General features: G+C 36.6%; 2 protein-coding genes across 2 annotated transcripts in view; both read right to left on the reverse strand.

Annotated features, from left to right (window-relative positions):
* The window catches only part of LOC121408577 (clathrin heavy chain 1-like), a 41,832-nt gene extending 38,908 nt beyond the window's left edge, over positions 1–2,924 (reverse strand). The window contains exon 1 of the mRNA XM_041600090.1: positions 2,755–2,924. Within this exon, the coding sequence (XP_041456024.1) occupies positions 2,755–2,805 (51 nt within the window). The 5' untranslated portion in view covers positions 2,806–2,924. The remainder of the gene's footprint in view (positions 1–2,754) is intronic.
* An 8,216-nt stretch (positions 2,925–11,140) lies between these two features.
* LOC121408578 lies at positions 11,141–22,891 on the reverse strand. Its single transcript, XM_041600091.1, has 2 exons — positions 21,029–22,891; positions 11,141–12,931 (listed from the first exon to the last, which is right to left on the reverse strand). The coding sequence occupies exons 1-2, from the start codon at positions 22,531–22,533 to the stop codon at positions 12,805–12,807; spliced, it is 1,632 nt and encodes a 543-aa protein (XP_041456025.1). The 5' UTR covers positions 22,534–22,891; the 3' UTR covers positions 11,141–12,804.
* Positions 22,892–23,234: the final 343 nt, after the last annotated feature.

The following is a 23,234-nucleotide window of genomic DNA, read 5'->3' on the forward strand; positions in this document are numbered from 1 at the left end:
AATCCCGAGGCAAGCCAAGAGGACAAAAGATGGCCGATCTACCTCAGGATAGAGTAGAGCCTTCTCCTCCTTTCACCTACTGTGGACTTGACTGTTTTGGTCCCTTTACTATCAAGGAAGGAAGAAAGGAGATAAAGCGATATGGGCTCATTCTTACCTGTATGGCTATGAGGGCCGTACATATCGAAATGCTAGACGATCTGTCCACCGATGCATTTCTCAATGGACTAAGATGTTTCATTGCTATCCGGGGAAATGTTCGCCTCATTCGCTGTGATCAAGGATCTAACTTCATTGGAGCCAAGCATGAATTGAAAAAAGGCCTCCGTGAATTAGATGGAGATCGCGTTGCCACTCAATTACTGAAACTTGACTGCGAATTCAAGATGAACCCTCCTTCTTCAAGTCACATGGGAGGAATCTGGGAACGACAAATCAGGAATGTCAGAAATGTTCTCGATGGAATACTAGAACAGTCAGGAACTCAACTAAATACATCCTCTCTTCGAACGTTCCTGTACGAAGCTATGGCTATCATCAATAGCAGGCCATTGACAGTTGAAGATCTGGAATGTGCGGATGGTCCACTCCCCTTGACTCCGAATAATGTCTTGACCATGAAGTCAGGTATTGTGATGCCCCCACCAGGAAAATTTGAGAGAGAAGACCTCTATCTCTCAAAAAGATGGAGACGTGTGCAATACTTAACAGATCTCTTTTGGATTCGTTGGAAGAAAGAGTATCTTCACACCCTCCAAACCAGGAAGACCTGGCCAAAACAACAGCGAAACTTCGAGGTAAATGACATAGTCATGCTACAAGACGATGGTCTTTGTAGAACACACTGGAGTATAGCCAAGGTTGTTCAGACTTTCGTAAGCGATGATGGCTTCGTTCGTCGAGTTAAACTTCTCAAGGCAACTCCGGACTTAGACAAGAATGGAAAACCTCTCCAAAAGAGAACTGTGCTTGAAAGACCTGTCCACAAGCTGATCTCCTTAGTCCCTAACTCCGACTAAGTTTACCCCTTTGACTCTTTCACTGATATCATTTTGTCTTATGGTTGTTATATATATATATATACATATTTACATAGAGACAACCCTTTTTATTTGCCTATCTTTGAGTGACTTGTGTAAGAGATTTCTTACCTGATATTTATGGTGATTATATTTTTTGCTATTGATTGTACTTTAATGTGTTTTATTCACATTCTGGATATTATGTGTGTATCTATACATATATATAATATTCAAAACAAAAAACAAAGAAAAAAAAAATCAAAGAAGATTTTTGGGTGGGAGTGTGGCTGCCCCCAATCTCATGTTGGCAGCTTCCCGCGCCCCTTGTGGATGCGCGTTTTTTACTTTATTGTCTACGCGCTGCGCTAATTAGTTTTAAGTCTCTTTACCAGTGATTCTTCCGATAATTAAAGATAATTCTTTGTTTTTACATTATTTAAATTGTTAATCGAACGAATTGGATCATAATTCTTGTGTATAATAGTAGTTTATATTTTCCAACACTTTTCGGTCTAACTTGCCAATTCAGTGTAATTATAAAACATATTTTTCTTGATTATATTTTTATGATATCAATGCGCGCAAAGTGCCATGACAACCCAAAATAACTATTTTCTTGATTTTGTCACTTTGCTGTTATTTGACCTATAGAAGGAGACCTTTGTTTACGGCTCCTCTGCAAAATCTGTTTTAACATTACTGCCATGCAAACGTTATTTATGTCCAGCCAACGAGGTGAGTTGGATCGAAAGAAGTTTTATTCATGATATTGCTGATATAAATTATTAATCAATTCTTTATTTTCATGTAATATTATTCTAACGATTGTGGAATATGATGGATATTTATGTTTCGGAACTTGGTTGATATTGATGTGCTTTTGTTTAAATTACGTAATTGTACTTGAAACTTAGTGACATGACATTTGGTTATGAATGATGAGAATTAGTTAAGAATTATTGTTTGAAATGTTATATGATCGTATATGTCTTGTTTGAAATGTCATAGTTGAGGAAATTTCACTAAAAGAGTAATTTAATAAGACTTGATTAATATATGTTTAATTGGAAAAGATATGTTATTGCAATGTACATATTCGATATGAAAGTAATTGTTTTAATTGTTCAATGTTTGTTACAGTTTCACGGCACTGTTTGGAAATAAACTTTCAACATCCGTCTAAACGTTGGATCTTCTGACTTTGTGTAAATAACTTGGTGGCAGTTACATACGGTTCGAGTTATACAGATCCATGCCAACATCTAGATCTAACAATAGACAGTTAAACAGTTGTTAGGTCTGTCACTATGTCTAAGTAACTGTCCAGATTAGATGGGTTGTTTGATATTTGTCCTGTCCAGACAAGACTTGTCTTCAGCTTCATTCACACTAGTCACAGATGGTAAATTTAGGTCGGGACTTTGTCTTCTTTGTGATCAATTGCAACATTTCATTGAACAACTGAAAAGTAATATCAGACAATTACAAAGCACGAATATTCACAATTAATTTCCCTATTTAATCTAATAATTTTGAGAAAATCCAGAACAAAACATATTTTCTATCTTCAAAGTGCCCGGACAACGCACGCAACGGGACCCCCATCCTACATCATACCACCCCGACCTACCCGCAAGACGTCCTTCGGCACTCCGTCCGAAAACGGATCGGAACAAAGGACAACATTTGATGAAAAAATAAACCATCGTTATATTTCAGTACCGGTACGTACCTGGAAAACTTGCTGAATACTCAAAAGAGGTCCTTCTCCAGCCCTATCCATCGTTTCTTATTATTTCCCAATTTACACCATCATCTGTAAATCAACGTTTAACAGACCGGTATTTATTCTCCAACAAAAGAAACTTCGCTGAATTCGTAGGTAGTTGAGCGAGCTTTCGATATTTATTATATTCGGCACTGCAATTTTATCGGATTTCTGAAAACGCCCTCATTAGCTCAAAGATTTAGAACAACGAACACACACACACAAATAATAATAAAATAAATAAAAGATAACGATGACACATATTCAAGAGAAATGAAAAGGAATGGAATAAAAAATAATTAATTAATGAAAAAAAATCTCATGACCGATTTCAATTCGTCCAGAGACAACATAGGACAAAAAGAAGTTATGGAAAATGGAAGATGGCTAGAGGGTGAGCCGGTGGGGGGGGGGGGGATGAAAATCCCCTTTAAAAAAAAATTATGTTTCCCCTTCTGTCATCATGAAAAAGTGGGTCGATTGCAGAAGGTGCACTGGAAGAGATGGCAGCAGGTGGCGGTTTTCCCAAATGATAAAAATGCGTGGGGGATATAAGGCACTTTAACCTCACCCCACCCCCCCCCAAAAAAAAAAAAAACGAGTAGGGGAAGGAGAATAAACTAATCAATCATAGGAAATGACATGTCTAAGGCCTATACATCTTCGTCCATTTTTTCTTCAGTCTAATTTAGCCATGCAATTTGTTTCTCGGTTGTTGGTTCAATCCTCCACACTGAAGAAGAAGAAGAAGAAAAAAAAGAAGAAGAAGAAGAAAAAGAAGAAGAAGAAGAAGAAGAAGGAGGAGGAGGAGGAGGAGGAAAAGGAGTAGAAGAAATAAAAAAATAGTTAAAACCCCCCAAAAGGAAAAACACTAAACGCGACCACGCCCAGTATATCCACAAGGATCACAGGGAGGAAATATTGAAGAAATATTAGACCCTAGCTTTGAATTTTGACATAGGCCTAGAATTATTTTCTTTCTTCTTCTCCTTCTTCTTCCATAATTTAGGTCTATGATACATTTCACCCTCTGGTACTATGATAAAGAGCGCCATCTTCAAAGTCAAAACATTGTTTCTTGTTCACTTCTGCACCATACTTTAGTAATTAGGAACACCGAAAGTTTCATATCCGACTAGGTATCTAACCAAACAATTGATGCGAACGCGAAGCGCGAGCAGAAAAAAAGAGATTTCTGTCCTAAAAATGGGACACTCTATTCACGTATCATGAAAAAGGATGAGTAATTTTGGTATCTTCCTGTAATGATAATGCGAGCGCAAAGCGCGAGCAGAAAATTTTTGATATTTTGATCAGAAACTTGATATTATTATAGCACGTTTTGAATAAAGATCAAGCTGCGTATCATTAACGTGCGTGCGCATGTTTTAGAGTTAGACAGAATTTGCATGGGCATTCTGAATACATTTCATTTTTTTATAATGAAAATCAATAATCCGAGCGCGAAGTGCGAGCTGAAAATATTTGATATTCCGGTATCAAAAGGGTAAATTTAAGCACTGTTTAAAGCACTGTGTAGGGAAATTGTTAAGAGGATATGGATAGCAATTTATAAATGATGCAAGCGCGAAGCTCGAGCTAATATTTTTATTATCATTTTGACCTTGGACCGGGACATTCTAGGCCTAAGAACATCCTTAGCGCAATATGAAACTTGTCGATATTCCTTTCTGAAAAAAATGAAATTTAGTTATTAGGAAATCATGAACATTTTGTTATATTCATTAATCTGATAATCCTAATGAGTGCATGAACTTTGTTAACGTTGAGACCTGACTGATTATTTTAAGCATTTTTGTATTCATGTATAGGATTCATAGGTTGATATTAATGAGAGCGCAAATCGCGAGCCGATATTTTTGATACAATGTGCACTGTTATAAAAGGGGATTTTAAGTAGTTTGTTATAGAATTAATATAGAGTTATGCGTATAACTCACCAGCGCACCGATAGGCATTTGTTTTTAATAATCATACGTGAAAAGGGATATTTTTAGAATGGAATACACAAGAACAATAGGAAGGCCTACTTGGCAAATCAAATAATGCGAGCGCACAGCTCAAGAATGAAAATGTTGATATTCACACCATAAAACGGACATTTTACAGAGCACTTTAAAAAAAATGTAAATCAAACAAATAATGAAAACTCGATGTCCGAGCTGAAGTATGTTTTGTGTATTGACTTCAAAACTTGTTATTTTAAGCTACAAATCAGCCTACTGAGCAAGATTTGTATTTCATTGAACAGGCAATGCGATCGCGAAGCGCGAGCGAAAATTCAATATAGTGATACGAGATACTTTTTGAAATTATTTTCCAATTCTTCCCCTGACCTTATTTTATACACTCTTCTCCCTCTTATTTTTCCTCTTCGCTTTCCCTCCTTTTCTTTTTTTTTCTTTCTTTCCCCTTTTTTCTAATTTTTTTGCTCCTCCAATAAGGGGGGGGGGGGGGGGGGGGGGCTCGCCCCCTGGATCCGCCTATGCATCAGATTTGTTTGTTTGACTTACTCTCTTCTCATTTTATTCAACCTATTCTGCTGTAGTTGTGGGGAGGTAATTCACTTGTATTTTTGATCAAGCATGCTATTTATGTACATGTTTTGCTTTTGACTAAAATCGATTATTATGTATTACATACATATATATGTTTTTTATTCAAGTAAGCTAGGACATGTTTTAGTAAAATACTTCATCTCGATCTCGTCAGAAAACGAAATCTGGCAAATTACTGACAGAAAGAAGATGATTATCATATCGAATTTATAAAATCGGTCCTTCTGAGTTAAAAATGGTAACTGGTTATTAGGCCTGAGAGGGACACAAAGACGACTTAATAATGATAATAATATTCCACATACCCCTTAATACATCGAAATGGTGACTCTATTTACAGATATATGTACATATTATGTACATATATATATAAATGAAGTGCTAATTTAGCACTTATACAGTGCTTGTATAGTGACTGCACTACGAGTGCTGATTTTCTAGTTCAAATTTAAACTAGAAAATCAGCACTTCGTTTTTTACAACATATATATATATATTCTCAACTGATATACAGAGGCGATTATCATGTAGAGTTATACACGACCACCACCCCCCCTCTCTCTAATCTTCTTTCTTACCTCCTCTTTATCAGCATGTTTATATTTTTCTCCTTTTTTCACTATATACTTGAAAATCATAGAGAGTGGTCGCCCTCACAATGTGCCCCTGGAACCAATTGTGATGATTCATTAAAACCACAATTTAAAAAAGTGTCCTTTTAATTAATCCCTCCCCCATCAAGCTCGACCTCACATCAAGAATAACATTCAAACAGTGGGCTTTGGATTGAGTGACTTAATATATTCTGGTAATTTTGTTAATTATAAAATGGCTTGAACAGGGGAGCACGACATTACATGGCTGCTTTCTCACAAGGAAAATGCAGTAACAGTATACATTTCAGTAAAAGCAATTTATAAAAAAAAATATATTGGGAGCATAATTATATAAGTACCGACTGATTTTCATTGAGTGTAGTTTTAAGTTATATGCATATATAAGCATATATGATTAAGTCGATAATATATTTTTTTTTCATTTCCTAGGGTGATCCACACTTTCTTTGCAATCTTTGCTTTTAGTGGACCCCCTCATTTCCATGTATGCTCAATATCATACTGGGTTTTTTACGAAGTAAGAATGTTCATCTTTGAAATTGTATCTGATTTATATCATTTTGTATTATATTTTGAATGGAAATGAAATAAAGAATTGGATTAAATAGGCTACTGACAATCCTTGCAATTCATACGTTCAGAGGAGATATGTCAGTGAAAATCACTCACTCTTTCTTTCATGAAACTTTCCCCTATTCCTATTTGCAATTTCTTATATCACAATGGCTGTACTGGCGATATAATCAGCAAGCTTCTTGTCCCCAAGGGAAGACAATGAAACATACGAAGTTGAATACTGATATAAACAAGTATATCTTTTAATGATACTGTGGCAAATATCAGAATTCATTACACGACTTCTGATATTGTCATGGTTGTGTCACAAAATAACTTTTAACGTCTTTTATCATAGAAATAAATGACAGGTGTTTTTAGCCAACATTATTTTAACACGTGTTGATTTATGACCGTCACATTAAATAACATGATAGCAGGCGCGTAGCCAGGGGGGGGGGCGGTGGGGGCGGTCGCCCCCCCAAAACGTCCCCAAAAAGAAAAAAAAAGAAGGGAAAAAAAGAGAGGAGAAAAGAAAAAGGGAAGGGAGGAAAGGGAAGAAAGGTAGCTTTGTGTTTTTTTTTTCTTTTTATTCTTTTTTTTCTTAAAAGAGAAACTCCATCACTCTTGCTTTAAATTTATATATGAATTTTTCTTCCGCGCTGCGCGCGGTTAAATGACAATATTGCAATTCTCCATTGTTTCCCCACCCTTTCTCTAACCCTGTTTTTCCACCTCAGGTATATGTGTTTCTTACCGGTTAAAGTTCAAATGTATCCATTAGGGCATGGAATTAGAGTAAGGCTACGCCAAAGTATATGAAGTTATCTTTTTTTTTAATTGATCGTGCAACTTCTGGTCGGGTCGGCTCCGGGCGGGTAAAATTTTATATCAATTTCTGCCGCAACCTCCATAAAGTCAACTTCTCCTGCTTTTCAGCTCATTACCAAACAACCATAATTCTGGGGCAAACAGGTTCCTAAAATTCGCGTCGTATTAAATAAAGAAGTACAATATTTTTTTTATCAAATTCTATTAAACTTCATGTCATTTCCCTTCACATTCATCTCCTGCCCTGTTTTGCGCCCTCAGTTTGAAATTTTGAATGACACTTAAGTTTCTTTATTATTCAAAATGAAGCACTTCAGGATGATAAGTCAAAGAAATTAGGAATCCTCTTTTTTTTAATTCAATTTCAATAAATCACAGAAGTTTCAACTTTTTGCGCACTATTTCCTCATAAAGAAGTTCAATAATCTTAGAAAATCATTTTAATTAGAGCCGATGGTGGTATTAGACGTATCTGCATTATTTTGATGAAACGTCCGCCCTTTGAAATTTCAGAGTTTCATTGCTCTGCGCGGGACTGAATATCTTTCTCCCGGCATATATACACTTCTTCTCCTCTATTTTGCGAGTTAAAGATATGCACTGTCGCTAAATTGTTTGTAATCAAATCTGATCTTTCCAAGGGAAGTATTCAATATATCTTTGAGAAGACCCTTTAGTCGGGACCCTTTTCATGGCAAAAAAACTGATAAAACGCTTTAGCTTCCGCGCTTCGCGCGAGGGTATTATTATTTTAATTTCCTCCAATGTATTCCTTTTTTGTGCGTTCACAATCACTTTTTGAAAACAAATTAGATTCATGAAAACAATGAGTCAACTGAATTGGAGCTGAAATAGGCACTAGAGACAAGAGAGACGGCTCCTTTTCATTTTAATTTATGAAACACCAAAAGCTTCGCGCGGGAGGGGGAAACTCCCCCTCCCTGCACCCACCCCCTAGGGAGCGCGCTTCGCGCGCTCTGTAAGTGTTGGCACGCTTCGCGTGCATTTACCGCCCCCTCCAAAATGAAATCCTGGCTACGCGGTTGCATGATAGATCATTACTGTGGGCTGAGATTTATTACGACAGGAAAATGATGCTTTATAAAAGAATAAAAGTTGTCGTTAGGTAAATATTTTTTGTTACAAGTTAACAAACAAATGCTCAGTGATTTTTTTCCCCTTATGCTATTTCAAAAGCTGTCCTACAACGTACGTAAAATACGGTGATACGATTTATCTAAGATGTCAACCCTGCATGTGCAATTGCATAAGAATTTACTGGAGGTAAAATAAAATAAAAATGGTGGGTATTTCATAAAGCTGTTCCATAAGTTAAGAGCGACTTTAAGAACGACTGGCCACTGTGAATATTTTTTTAACATATCATTTACCACAAGAAAAGGATCATCAGTCGCTCTTAAACTTATCTACGAACTGCAGCTTTATGAAACGGCCCCGATGTTATTATACATGTATGACTTGTATACTTGCAAATTTCATGCAGCTTAGTGGTAATAATCGCACAATTAATTTGAACAGAGTCGAACCACTGATCATTTATATATATTTTAAGTAGACATATAAACACATAGGCACAATGGCAATTACTACTATATAATACCAACTACAGGATCATAATGTGCCTTCTCGAATTTTATCCACGATATTATCATATTTTACGTACACATCTAAAAACGAATGAGCCTCGTTTCGTATAAATTCCATTCACTGATGGATATAACAAAAATGATATTCTAAATTTCAAAGATTAATTCATAATCTTCATTTTAATGTTTACTTTAACACGGTGCTACGTTATACAATGTTACTTGAATATGTAACATACCATGATTGAGTATATACATCTATAACTGGCCATACTGAAACTAGTGGTCTCTTTTGGAAATTGAAGAGTTTCAAAATTCTGAATACCTGGATGGGAACCAAGCAGTTTTATGTTATCTCATGAACATTATCAACTTTGGAAAAAAAAGGAACAGATTTAAATCAAGTCATGAAATAAAGTCACAAAGCCACTACAAAGCATCGGATTTGTTGGAAGACAGTAATAATAAAACAGAAATCAGGGTTGGTTTAGTCCTCCACATGTCATACAGTGTGAATAAATTACGCGAGATTTTATACAATTCGCCCAAATTGGAAAAATATATAGGGTTTTTTCGCACCACTATGCGGACGCTTTCGGTAACGTTGAGAATCTATTGTCAAAAGTCCTTTATGACAAAGTGGTCTTTGTCGAAAGTCGGTGAATCGAAACAGGAGTGTCGTCCAGGGGTCTTACAAAGAGTTACGATCGATCCAATCAATCGTAACTCTATGGAAATCCATCGATGTCATAATTTCCTCTACAGGAAATTTGTAAAATGTCCTTTGTAAACGAAGGAGCACAAACCAAATTGTCAAGAAATCGATGAATTTATGTCTATACATTCATATCTAGAAAAAGATTTTGAACAAACATGCATTTAATATGTTGACGTTGCTGGCCGTCCATAGTTGCGATTGATTGGATCAATCTCAACTTTTTGTAAGATGGGGCCCTGGACTCTGGAAAAAAGACAATTATTTTTTTTCCGTCAGCTCTGAATTTTAGGATGATCAGCTGTTCCGGTTTACCAATTTTTGTCAAAGACCTTCAAGCTGTTCATCGTCATTTGACAGGCATTTTCAGTAGATTTACTTTGTATCAGAATCCGTCAAGACACCCGTTGCAATAGCGAAAACTCGCTATATACTGTCTCCTAAGTTTGCACACGACTTTCAGCCTTTGTCATAATAAGTTACAATACACTGTCAATTTTCTGTAAATATAGGACTATTGCATTTGAAGGTTAAGTCCACCCCAGAAAAATGTTGATTTGAATAAATAGAAAAATCAAACAAGCACACCATTGAAAATTTCATCAAAATCAGATGTAAAATATGACATTCGCTTATTTTTCACAAACAGTTATGTACAACTCAACTATAGATGTGTAAATGAGAGTCAGTGATGTCCCTCACTCACTATTTCTTTCGTTGTTTTTTTTTATAGTTTGCATTATACAATATTGCATTTTTTAAAGCGATGTGACAATAAGGATCAGCTTGACTGAACCATAATATTATAAACAATGGTGATCATTCATGTTCAGGGAGGAACAAAACTTTGTTTTCCAGGACAATGAGGAGAAAATAAGAATATTTGATATAGTATAATATACAAAAAAAGTGAGCCTCACCCGGGATGACGTCATTAGTCACCTCATTCGCATTCCAACCATGATGTGCATACAACTGTTTTGTGAAAATAAGCGAAACTTCAAAATATCATAACTTTATTATTTTACATCAAATTTTGATGAAATTTTCAGTATAATTCTTGTTTGATTTTTATTTTTTTTTCGAATAAACTTTTTGTTGGAGTGGACTTGTCCTTTAAAGAAATATTCATTAGACCATTCTTATTTCAATTCGTATAAGAACTCTTATTAACAAAATGATAATGATGATCATTGACTACAATATGATAAATTCTTTCATTTCATATTCAACGCATTTTTTCTAAATAATAATTATTCCTTTCAAAACACTAATTATCAGCAACATTTTGATACTAACGAAAATTTTAGAAAGTTTCGTTTTCGAATACATTCGACAGAAAATAAAAGGAAAATCGATCACAACTTAACTGGCAGTAGGGTTATAATCCACACAATTTCAATAATCATTAATTGTATATATTAAAGGATAATCCATTCATCAAAATAAAGTTCTCATCAACAAATCACATTTTATATGTAAAAAAAGTTATAGGAAATATACATCGCATATAATAACATTTAATAGTACCACACTTACACAGAGTGTGATGAACATTATCTCAATGTCAGCAATGATCCAATGGAGCCCATAAACACATCGTATCTTTCCATTACGAAATTAAGCTCTGAATGTACGATTATATCGTAGGCAAGCTACGACCCCGTCGCAAGGCAACTCACCGTTCAGCGTGTAAATTGAACAATTGTTGTATGATAGGCATACCAGTCGATTTTTTTGGCCTATATGGATGCTGAGAAAATCGCAGGGCAATCGCATGATCCCCGTGCGACATTGCACTGGCCGTTTTATACGGCCATCCTCCTAAAAGGTTGATGAAAAAAATCAAATGTAAAATGCGATGCGAACACACATCGTATACCCATCTACAACCCACTGTATCGTACGAAAATCGTAAAGTTTACTAATTATGTCCGCAGTCAAACGCGGCGTATGCATCCATGATTCGAATCGACAAACTAAACGGTAGAGCGACCACCTAAAGATCATCATCACCCTTCGAATTGGACAACGTTATTTCCAGTCTTGTTTTATATCTTGTTCTAAAAAGGATAAATATTGGCTTGTCGATCTAAGGGACAGACCATTTTATATGCTTAAGGTCCGACCTTCTTTAAAGTTCCTGAGCAGATAAGGAAATGAAATTGCCATCGCACAAATATTACTGTAAAAATAATTTATTTAGATAAACATCATTAACATAACAAATGCCGTATATTAGTTATACCAAGTCGTGAAAATCGTTAATTTTGAATCATAAACGATCATTTCAAGTTAACACTACCGGTAATCTCGTTTCATTACAACAACATTTTCAACAGGTCATAATATTATCTCATCTAAATACAAAGTGAAAGAAGATTGAAATGTTTGAATTTACATAGAAAAATATAACCTTCTATCGCATTGTTAATTGTCAGTAGAGGAACTTTTTATTTTCCTAAGAAATTCAAGTATCGAATGAAGAAACCCTGATACATTATTGAAAGAAGAGAGAGGTTTATACTACTCAAGAATCTATTTCTAAATTCTTGTTTTTTAATATTCATCTTTCTAATTATGTTTAGATTATCGTGATTATGGTGAGATTTTATGCCGTTCATTAAACGTTTTGGATAAAGACACATTGATCCGTTGTTAAACAGGAACAAAAAGTAATAGATTTTTTCCTATTCCTGTCCTTTTCATGTGAACCAATTATCACGCGATCAAAACCGATAATGATATATATTAAAAAAAAAGGATTTCCAAAATGGTTTCACATAAGCCAATAAAGATAGCAGTATTGATACAATTATTTGATTTGGAGAGAAAAGTCTGAAGTGCAACGGTTGAATTAGACTTTTAAATATGTTCCATTGACAATGCTCCAGTTAACTTGATGATCTAATGTAATGGTGCAAAAGCTCAGAAATTAAAAAAAATGACATCGATAAAAAACCTGACACATAGGAATATAGACCTAGATCTGTTATGATCATGACGACGAAGATCGTAAAGCAATATCGACGGCTTTGATAACCACTCCGTCTTCTTAATCATGTTAATGGTCGTTGGCAAGAAATATTCAAATCGAGATCGTGCGATCGTTACACATCCGTATGGTCGACGTCGTCGACCGAGGCCACCTTTGATGTCGACCCTTGATCATCCTCCTTAGTTTCCTTCCGGGTGACTACTCCATTCTGATCAATAGACATCTTGTAGTAGATTTTACTGAGAGAAACAAAAACAGTGGAAAGAAACAGAGAAAGAAATCAACGATACATGTCTATAGACCCAGACACTGGCGTGGAGGGGGGGGGGACTTGACCCACCCCCACACATGCGCATTGAACCATGCATTTTAGTAATTAGCAATATTTTGCATAATATACACAATAAAAGATGATTAGATAGGAGGATTATAATGAAAAAGAAAGACTTATTGGTTAATATATACACAATCATCCATTTATCGTCGTTAGGTTTATTTTGTTAATATACATGTATACCCCAGTACATGGTGAAGGTAATACTGGACGATAGTTGTATACATTGAAGGAATAATAAAGCTGAATGCAAGAATTATTGAATCATATACGATAAAGAGCGTTCAAATACAAATTCCTCGCTGTAAAAAGCTTTGCGCAGCATTCAAGGGGTGAGGAGATATGCACATAGCTTAAGCAAACTATACATGTATATGTTTCCAGTTCTTAAACAAAGTACTCGAAAGGTGGATTATAGAGGCCTAAAATTTACAATGTACAGTATATGGCTTCTAAAGTAGTATTGTACTGCAGTGGTAAATACAGGAAAGGGGGTGGGGTGCGGGGCTGGATCATTATGCAATGCAATGGCTATAGGGAAACAGTGTGCCCCTCCCCCGTCCGGATTAGTAATGGACTTTAATGGGGGAGGGGGATGGAGGTCCGAGTTCTTCCCTTTTCTGTTGCTTGCTCGCTAGTCCAGTGTCTTGGGAAGGGTTGCCATTTTCGGCGATACCCCCGCCCCTCCCCTTTCTTGGCTTCCAGTAAACTTGCAGGACAAAGTAGTGTAGTGGGAAGTAGGGATTCAAATTTTAACAGCACACCGATCAAGGGGCGCTAAACATGCCATCATGCAATTCATTTACGCACATTTACTAACGCATAAAGTTACATTATGCACCCTTAATGGTGCAGATGAAATGTACAACATTTCAAAACATAGAAAAGTTGCAAATAGGGAATATTTTATGGTGCAGACGTGCATATCCGAGTGCAAACAATCACAGATAAGATGCATTTTGACCTTTTCACACTTAGGCTGCATGGTTTTGTCAGTGTTGTACGTGTAAATAGGGCGCAGACTTGATCCTTTAGTCCTCAAAGTGAACGATTTCTCGCCCTCACTAGTGGTATACTGTTATGCTTATAAAGCACATGCATTATCATAAATGATTCGTATTGAAGCATTCTGTACAATGAAAGTGGTTTGCAAACGAAAATCGATGGGGTGGGGCGTCTTCTTCAAAGCTCGGTTTATGTATCTATAAGTTAAATGATGAAATATTATTACATAAAAGCGTAATTCTGATCGAGATGGAAAAAAAAGTTCTCGAAGTTGTTTCTGTCTTTATAACCCCTTTGCACGTTCTCAGAATAAATGGCGTTGAAAATAACATCATGGGGCAGAATTGTTTACTCTCAAACAATACCATAACGCTATATACCCTCGCCGTAGTTTACTCAAATATATATGGCGCGTGTAAAAAAGGAGTTGCCTTAATTCACTCTTTTGTTTGCTTGTATCAGTCTCCGAGTTCAGTCTTCCATTTCCTCACAATCCTATATTATCCTTGAAACCCGTGAGCAAATAAAAATGATAAAATATTACAAAAATTATGTCACCCCGTTAGTTAAATCAAGCGTTGTGTGTGTGTGTGTGGGGGGAGGGGGGGCTGCAAAAATAAACTTCCGTCGAATTGTACTGAACTTAAACGTCAATAAAAAGTATAATAGTGCTTGTCAAATGAGTATTCATTATGAATTAGCCAATTTAATGCACATTCCTAACATTTATGAGTGAATGTACATGCTTGGTAAGCAGTTTTCCTGGTCTATTTAGCCCAAGTGATTATTCATTGTTTATGCATATGATATTATTGGTATATATTTTCTTCATCACTGTTATTAAAATTTGTGTATTATCATTATTATTATTATTACTATTCTTCTTCCTCTTCTTGTTATTATCATCATTATTATTATCATCATTATTATTATTATTATTATTGTTATCATTATTATTATTATTATTATTATGATTATTATTATCATTATCAATATTATTATTATTTTCGTCATCGGTATCTTTATCATTATCATCAGCATCATCAACCTACACAATATGTTTTTGTCTTCTTGAAATCATACAGATTTCTTTTTCAGTAAGGTCGGTCAAATATTCAATTTGAAATACATTAAATAATGGAAAGATGTGGAAAATAAATGGCACATTAATTTCTTGTTACATTATCATTGATAATCGTTTTCTGATAGATATATTTAGCTTCCACAATAATCTCGTCACACGTGCCTACAATTTTCTATCAACCTGGGTGTGTTAAATACTAACATCTAGCTAAGTCTTTCATTGTTTTTTATGGGCCAACTCCTTACCAATCTATAATTCCAACGAGCTATTTACAATTATTGAAAGTTTATAAAGGGTGTGGTGAGAATTCAAGATTTGGTGTCATTTTTTCTTATTTCTATACCAATTTCTAAAATTATTATACATTCAGGCCACAGCATTCTTTTGTTACTGTTTAATATTCCTCCCTCATACGAGTATAATGATTTGGAATATCAATGATATTCACGTTTGCAGTCTTCATTGTACAGGTCCTGCTGGCATGCGACGGAATACAATGTATGACGTCTTCGGATATTTACTTTCGAGCTCCGCCCGAATTCCTTTTTTTGTCAAATAGGGGGTTTCTGCAACTTATCTAAATATGTATATGATTATGCCTTCTTGTTTGATTTGACATCAGCTGGTATCATCCTTTTCAAATATGTTCGAAGGAAATTTTAGATAACATTTGGACCATTCTATTATCTTGTTTGATAGTGTTTTGAGGCTTTTGACCGACATGTTGTATTTGTTACTTTTCTTGAATAAAGAAAATTTATATCAAGAATATAAATATATTATCTGTCATTTACAATGGGTTAATCTGTGTAAATGTTTTTAAAAAGTCCATTGAGGAAATCACTTTCGAAAAGAAAATAAAAACTTATGATTAAGAAGTATCCGCCTACAATAAAAATATAAGCGAATATATTTCTATATAAAATTAAGCATTGTCGAGCTGTTTTAGTTGTGTGAACACTATTTTTGTTTCCTACACTGAAAAAACGGTGGTGTTAAAACTGACACCAATTGGTATTAATAGAGGACCACACCTGAGGTGTTAAAATAACATCTTAGAGATTGAACATAACACCAACGAGTGTAAATGTAATAACCATAGGTGTTATAATAACACCTATAGTATAGGTGTAAAACTAACACCACCAATTTAACACAGGTGTAAAGTAACTGGTGTGGTCCTCTATGTACACCGTTGACACCACAGTTTTTGCTATGTATGAGAATCATGTGAGGCGATTTTACAATTTTTCATTCTTTTCATGCATTCGATTAAGTTTTGTGTATATTTTGTATATTTGTTTTACATGCATGTATTTGTTTTTAAGGACCCCATGGAAGAACAGTGGTATCTTATTGATACCGCTGAAATTGGCCATCCTCCATCTGTATGTTATGTTAAATAGATCATGTATATATTTTATCTTTTTATATGGAAATAAATACAAACAAACAAACAATCTTTTCGACGGGAGGAAGGGGGAGGGGTAAAGACCCTCTCCCAATAGTTGTACAAAAATCGAAATCAGAAAGGGATCGCTGCCTATACTGAGAATGATTATAAAGAAAAGATAGTAGTTACATTTAATAAAATTCTGTTTCATAAGCGCTTTACATTGTAATCATTATTACCCCACGCAATCGTATGCAGAACCTGGCATACCCGCACACATTGTATGCACTATTCCTTGGGGAGCATTCCAACAGAAACGCCAAGACACACATCTTGGTGGAGAGTGGCAAAGTGTGGATGGGATTTGAAAACACGACCCTCTAATTACAAGACGAGAGTCACAGCCGTTGTACGCCACGACGCGTCGTGACACTGTGTAATAAAAAGATGGTGATGATGAGAATTATATCAATGATAATGCTAATAATAATAGTATGATGATAATGAACATAGGAAACATTTACGAAGAATGATATTGCTAACGATGATAATGTTGGTGGTAGTGGTGGTGATGATGATGATGCGTTTGTAACGCACTTGACCCGGGGTCCGACCACTTGACCGAAGGTCCGCGAGGCCGAGGGTCCGCGAGACCGAGGGACCGTGAGACCGAGGGTCCGCGAGACCGAAGACCCGCGAGACCGATTTTTTTCTCTTCATCGGTTGCCACGGTCGATTGGTTTAAGACGCCTCGTTGCAGTGGCGTAACATGTGCATGTTACCGGGGGGGGGGGGGGGGCGGTGGTGAGCACACGAATCGTGCGAAACACGTACTGCACGCACGAAACATCTCTCGGGGGGGGGGGTGGTGCAGGGAGGGGGTGTTTCTGCTACTTACAGTATAAACTTACGATCAGAGGCGTCGATCCTGGGGGGGGGACAGGGGGGGGGAACGATATGTTTTTTTGCCCCCCCCCCAATAATTCCGGATGTGTAAAAATAAAATAAGATTGTAATGTTAGACTGAAATCGGCAAGCGAAATTGAAATGCACAACTCGTTCTTTATTCAAAATCGTGCTCAAAATGTCCGTTTTTCAGAGTGGAATATAAAATTTTCAGGTCGCGTTTCGCGCTCGCATCACTTCTTTAGCAATAAACCCATACTTTTCATGATTAAATAGGTGAATAGAATGTCCCGTTTTCATGAAAACCTAAAAAAACAAATCTCGCTTCGATTTGCAATAATATTTGGTTGGATATACATCTTGTTCTTCATTAAAAACGTCAATTAAACTGTCAATTTTTTTCAGATCGGATATCAAAATTTTCAGCTCGCGCGCTTGCGTCAATTGTTCTTTTAGTTACCCATCTTAATCATTGTTACCAAAATGCTTGGAATATCAAGCTTTCAACCGGCAACCGATGAAGGGGAAAAAAGTCGGTCTCGCGGACCTTCGGTCTCGCGGACCCTCGGTCTCGCGGACCTTCGGTCTAGCGGGCTGCCACCCTTGACCCATATGAGAGGTCGGACTGAATACTTCAATTTTATGTTGCTTTTAATTGCAGTACTACCAGCCTAAATTGCTAAAGCCCATATGATATTGTTTCCTGGTGAAAGGCATGCTAAATATATAAAAATATGTTTATATACTCAATTCATTTAGAATTTATTTGTTCATTTCTTTTGGGGATAGTTGATTGTATTAGCTACGCCCATCTCAGATGCACGGAGTATTGATACCTGGCGATGCACACACATACACAACAAAAAAAATAAATACATAAAAAATAAAAACTCCACGGAGACCATCAAATTTGCAGCCACGCATAACAAACGTGACCACCCTATAATCGTTTATTATTTGAAATATAATCTCATAACTAGATTATCATAAATGACCTTGACCCAGGTATAAAAGAACGTGGCAAAACAAAATTATGAACTCATATTGAAAACTGTCAAAAGTTGCAGTGCAAGGATATGGGCCTCCCATCTCAATCAACAATTACTTGATCTCTGTACTTTTTATACAATCATGAAAGTTGATGGCTTCCACTCGGATGTGTATACAGTCATTTTATGTGCTTGATCAAAAAATATTTCAAATACGCAGAATATATATATATATATATATATATATATTGGTAATAGCAATGTATTTGATATGATGACACTGACGAATATTAATGGGACTTTGGGACACCCCCCCCAAAAAAAATGCTCAACGACTAAGAAAAACATAGACATATACAAAAAATGAATGGAAAACATGTGAAATATTTATTACTTGTTGGTAAGGTCAAAATCTATTATGGATTTTCCCCCCTTTTTAAAAAACCGAAAAATGGCCCACCAGCGACTTTAAAATAGATTTCGCCCCATACACTAGCGTACACAATTTGTTTCTGGAGCTCAGGCTACAAAAATGTATCAAAACCAATGGGGAAAGAAAGGGAGAAAAGGAAAGAGAGGCAAAGAGGGAAAATGATTTTATTTGTTGAATATTATGTCACATTTTATCACAAAATAAGAATTCCTATCAAGGAGGTCAAACAGTTTGCATATGCACTCGCTTCGATCGCTCGTGGCTTTTTAGAATACATGTTCTGCTTTCTAAATTTTTTTTATCCGCTTTGAAACTATGTTGTGAGATAACTTGAAGAATTCCAACATTTTTAATTGGCTGTTTACCATGAATTCTTAATTAGGCTTATACTGTTTGTATTATCTGCTACAAAATGCAATAGAAATAGAGTTAAAGGGAAGTTAACCCTTAATTGCGTCAAATTGTTTTTGTTAAAAGTAGGAGGAAATATGGATATTTGGCGAAAAACAACCAAATAGATTAACATTTTTCCTTTATTTCTTTACTTCTAGTTTTGATGTTGGATGCAAACAGCTTCCTTATAAGCACTATGCAAATTCCTTAAATTGCCATTTAGTCAAAAAATTGAAAAAGATTTTATACGAGTATTCAGTACAACATCTGACGGATTATTTGATATATATTTTTCTAAGATGAGTACAATGAAATTGTATTCAATCATCATCAACTATTAAAAGAATGTGAATTTAATATGTAATTCACATTAGATTAAGTATTAAAGTTTATGATTTAAACATTGAAATATAATTAAATTGCAAAAAGTGCAAATAAATGATATTACTGATACTTTTATGAGTTCACGTTTTTCTTACGCATTATTTATTACTACTTTTTTCCAATTTCCTATACCAAGATTGTGAAATATAGTTTGCGTTCTCCTGTAATCTGTGCAATATTTCAACATATTGCATAGGAGAGAATATATTGCCATTATGACTTTGATACGTTTACCCTCCAATCATTGCCACTGACAAGAATTTGATACACGATGTATACTCTAAAAACAAATCAGTCAAACATGACTGGTTAATAGGGTCAGCTGGGAGCAACTGTTATTCTAGTCATATTTGACTATTTTCTAGTCATATTTTACTAGAAAAGAGTTATTTCTGACTAGAATATATGTCAGAAATGTGAATATCAGTGATTGCCATATCAGTTGCTCCCAGCTGACTACTGGTCTAGTCAATTTGACTGATTTGTTTTAAGAGTGTATGAAAAGGTTAATTTATGACACTATTGGATGATATACGACCAAAGTTAAATATTAGTGGCTGTAGTAGTAGTAGCAGCAGCAGCAGCAGTAGTAGTAGTAGAAGAAATAGTTGTAGTAGTAGTAGTAGTAAAAGTAGTAGCAGTAGTAGTAGTAGCAGCTGTAGTAGTAGTAATGGAAGTAGTAGTAGAAGTAGTAGTAGTGTAGTCGTTGTCGTGAAAAGATAAGTGTTAGAAGTAGTAATAGAAATAGAAGCAGTAGTAGTAGCAGCAAAGTAGTAGTCATAGTAGTATAGTAGTAGTTATAGTAGTAGTAATTGCAGTAGTAGTAGTAGTAGTAGTAGTAGTAGTAGTAGTAGTAGTAGTAGTAGTAGAAGTAGTAATAGTAGTCGTAGAGTAGTCGTCGTCGTAAAATAGCAGTGGCAGGAGTAGTAGAAGTATAGAAATAGAAGGAGTAATATACGTAGAATCAGGAGGATGACGAGGATTAGAAAAAGTAGAAAGAGTACGAGCAAAAGTTGTTTTAGAATTGCTAGATGAATAACAGGCATATTAGTAGCTGTAGCAAGCACTTTGAAATACTTATATTAGTAATTCTAGTCGTAGTAGTCATTCACATAAGCAGAATTGTTATAATCAGCAGCAGATGCTGTAGCAGAAATCATGGTAATATAGTAATAATAGCAGCAACCTTACGGCAATATATTATTACAATTAATGTGCAGTTTTAATTATTGAATTATGTGACAGTCGTACACATTACATCTATACTTGTAATGTCCGCTTTCATCGTGTGTAAATGTTTTCTTTCCAAAAATAAATGAAGAAATATTAAACAAAGTTCCAATGTTTGGTGTTACAAAAAGTCAAAGGGGTCACTTTGAATAAGAGGATAATTGATAAAGAAGAATATTTCTTACCGTGATAACGTAGGGTATTCATTGATCATGAGGTCTTTGAGTTTCTGAGCATCCATCTCCACCAGATTCTGAAGTTCACTTATCCTGCTCTCAAAAGATGCAGTCCTGTTCGTATCGGACTCGCTCGTCCTTCGAGGAGCAATACCAGGGAACACCGGTCCCGGCGTCACCGGAGACGACTTCGGTGCCGTTGCTGACGTCGGTGAGAATGAGATGGCGAACTCGTCTTCCCCTTCACCGTAGGCTGAATCCCTAGAGTTGGTCCTACCATTCTGACCAGCTGCAGGAGGTCCACCAACATCGGGTTGTGTCAACGCCGGTGGTGGTCCTCGGAGCTGAGGAGGGGGACCCCGTTTTGGTGCTGGTGGCCACACATCAGTCTTCATCTTACCAGGGTTTTGCTTTTTAGACATCTGAACAACATCTTGTACTTCAACCTTGTCTGGTATCTTCCGCTCTGCTGTTGGGGTCACCCTGGAAGATGATGACGCCGATGAGGAGGATGACGTGATTGATGCGGCAGAGTTCGTTCGTTTCGGTTTAACTGCAGGGCCTTTGGGAGATGCAGGGATTTTGGGAGATGCAGGGATTTGGGGAGATGCAGGGCTAGGTGAAGTGGGAGGATTTTTGTGTTTGCTATTGTTGGTAGAGCTGTCACTACTACCACCACTGTTGCCAATATCAGGACTAGGCCTAATGCTTGCAGGGGAAGGAGCATCACCACTGGTCCCTGATGGCCCTGGAGGTATAGGTGGGCCGTGCATTGCTTGTTTTCTTCTCTGTTTCAGCATCTTTTTCCTCTTTAGATCTTCAAAGGCTTCGATATAAGCCTGAAGTTGCCAGTATGTCAACCCCTGAGCGTCCTCCGTCTTGTCGCACAGGAAAGCATGAAGTACGAGAACCTGGTTGGCCGGTGAAGGGTCATCCGTCATCTTGCTGATGATGGCAAAGACTTGGGGATGCGTCAAAGATGCTACCCCATAGGTGATATGATGTAGAGGGATGAAGAAGGTTAACCCTTCCTTCTTAGGTTTATAAAAAGGACCAGACACTTCACGGCACATCATCCCGTCAACATTAAATGCTAGGAGTGTCTTTTGCAGTTTCTGTTTCTCGCGTAGCTTGCATAGTTGGTGAACAGGATCCTCTACCGCCTCTCGCCCGTACTCGGCATCGGCTGGCATCCTTCCTAGATAGTGAACGATAAAGACAGGGTACTCATTTGGACTTGTCATCACCATGCCGGACATGTCTTTGAATTTTCTTCTCTCCCGCTCCTTCCTTTCTGCTTCTTTTTTCTTCTGCAACCCTCGATCCTCGACGATCGAATCATCTTTGGGTTGGACGTCGGCCGCGACATCCGGCGTGCTCCTCTTACCACTGACATGAACGCTGTGGCGTTTCGCCCTCTTCATTTCCTTCGCCTTCTCCTTCTCTTCCTTTTTCCTCAACTCCTCCTCTAGGTCCACGCTCTTCTGTTTATTAAACTTCTTCAGGAACGACATGGTGCTAACGTGTTGTATCACTGCATATGCGCCAATCACCCCTCCTTCAGTTCAACGTTAATAATAATGTATCTCATTCGAAAGCACGAATCACCAACATACTTCGAAATAGCAGGTCCTCTGTACAGTTAACATTGCAAACTATTTCATATATGTCTAGACCGAGTCCTTTGGAACTTAAGTGTCAAGTCCTGCCTTTCCCACGACCTTGACTGGTCGACGAAACACTAAAATAGCAAAGTTTTACCAAGTGCATAAAAGCGTGCTGCGCTGTTATAATTCGCCGGGGAAAGTAGGACTGTTATACCAACTACTGTAGACGTATTCCATTTGGGCCCCTCTCTCATTCTCTATCTTTATCTCTCTGCTTTATTGTTAGCACACAAAAGAAACCCCACCTACGCAAAGAGTCAACAATGGAGCGCCAGCAGAGCACAAAAAACAGTTTTGTTCGTAATAAGAACAAGATCGAGCGCCAATCACCAACCCTTATACCCTTCAGGGTATTGGTGTCTCCCCGAACATGCCGAAGGTAGATCAACGTCAAACTCTCTTCATGCGTGGCAACACGTGGAATACTAGAATAAAACATAAACTTAAAAATATGTTATCAAAAATGGAATTTCTCCCTTTCTGGTTATAAAAAAAGGATATACATGTTTCACATCATCATAAGATATTTCGCTGTATACACGGCGGTA

The sequence above is a fragment of the Lytechinus variegatus genome, chromosome 2 (genome assembly GCF_018143015.1).
Source record: "Lytechinus variegatus isolate NC3 chromosome 2, Lvar_3.0, whole genome shotgun sequence".
Classification (NCBI taxonomy): Eukaryota; Metazoa; Echinodermata; class Echinoidea; order Temnopleuroida; family Toxopneustidae; genus Lytechinus; species Lytechinus variegatus.

Excerpts from the sequence above, each read along its gene's own strand:
- LOC121408578 (XM_041600091.1), bottom strand. The coding sequence starts at position 22,533 with ATGTCGTTCCTGAAGAAGTTTAATAAACAGAAGAGCGTGGACCTAGAG. Across the intron at positions 12,932-21,028 it reads GAATACCCTACGTTATCACG|TAAAATCTACTACAAGATGT; the intron begins GTAAGAAATATT and ends TGTTTCTCTCAG.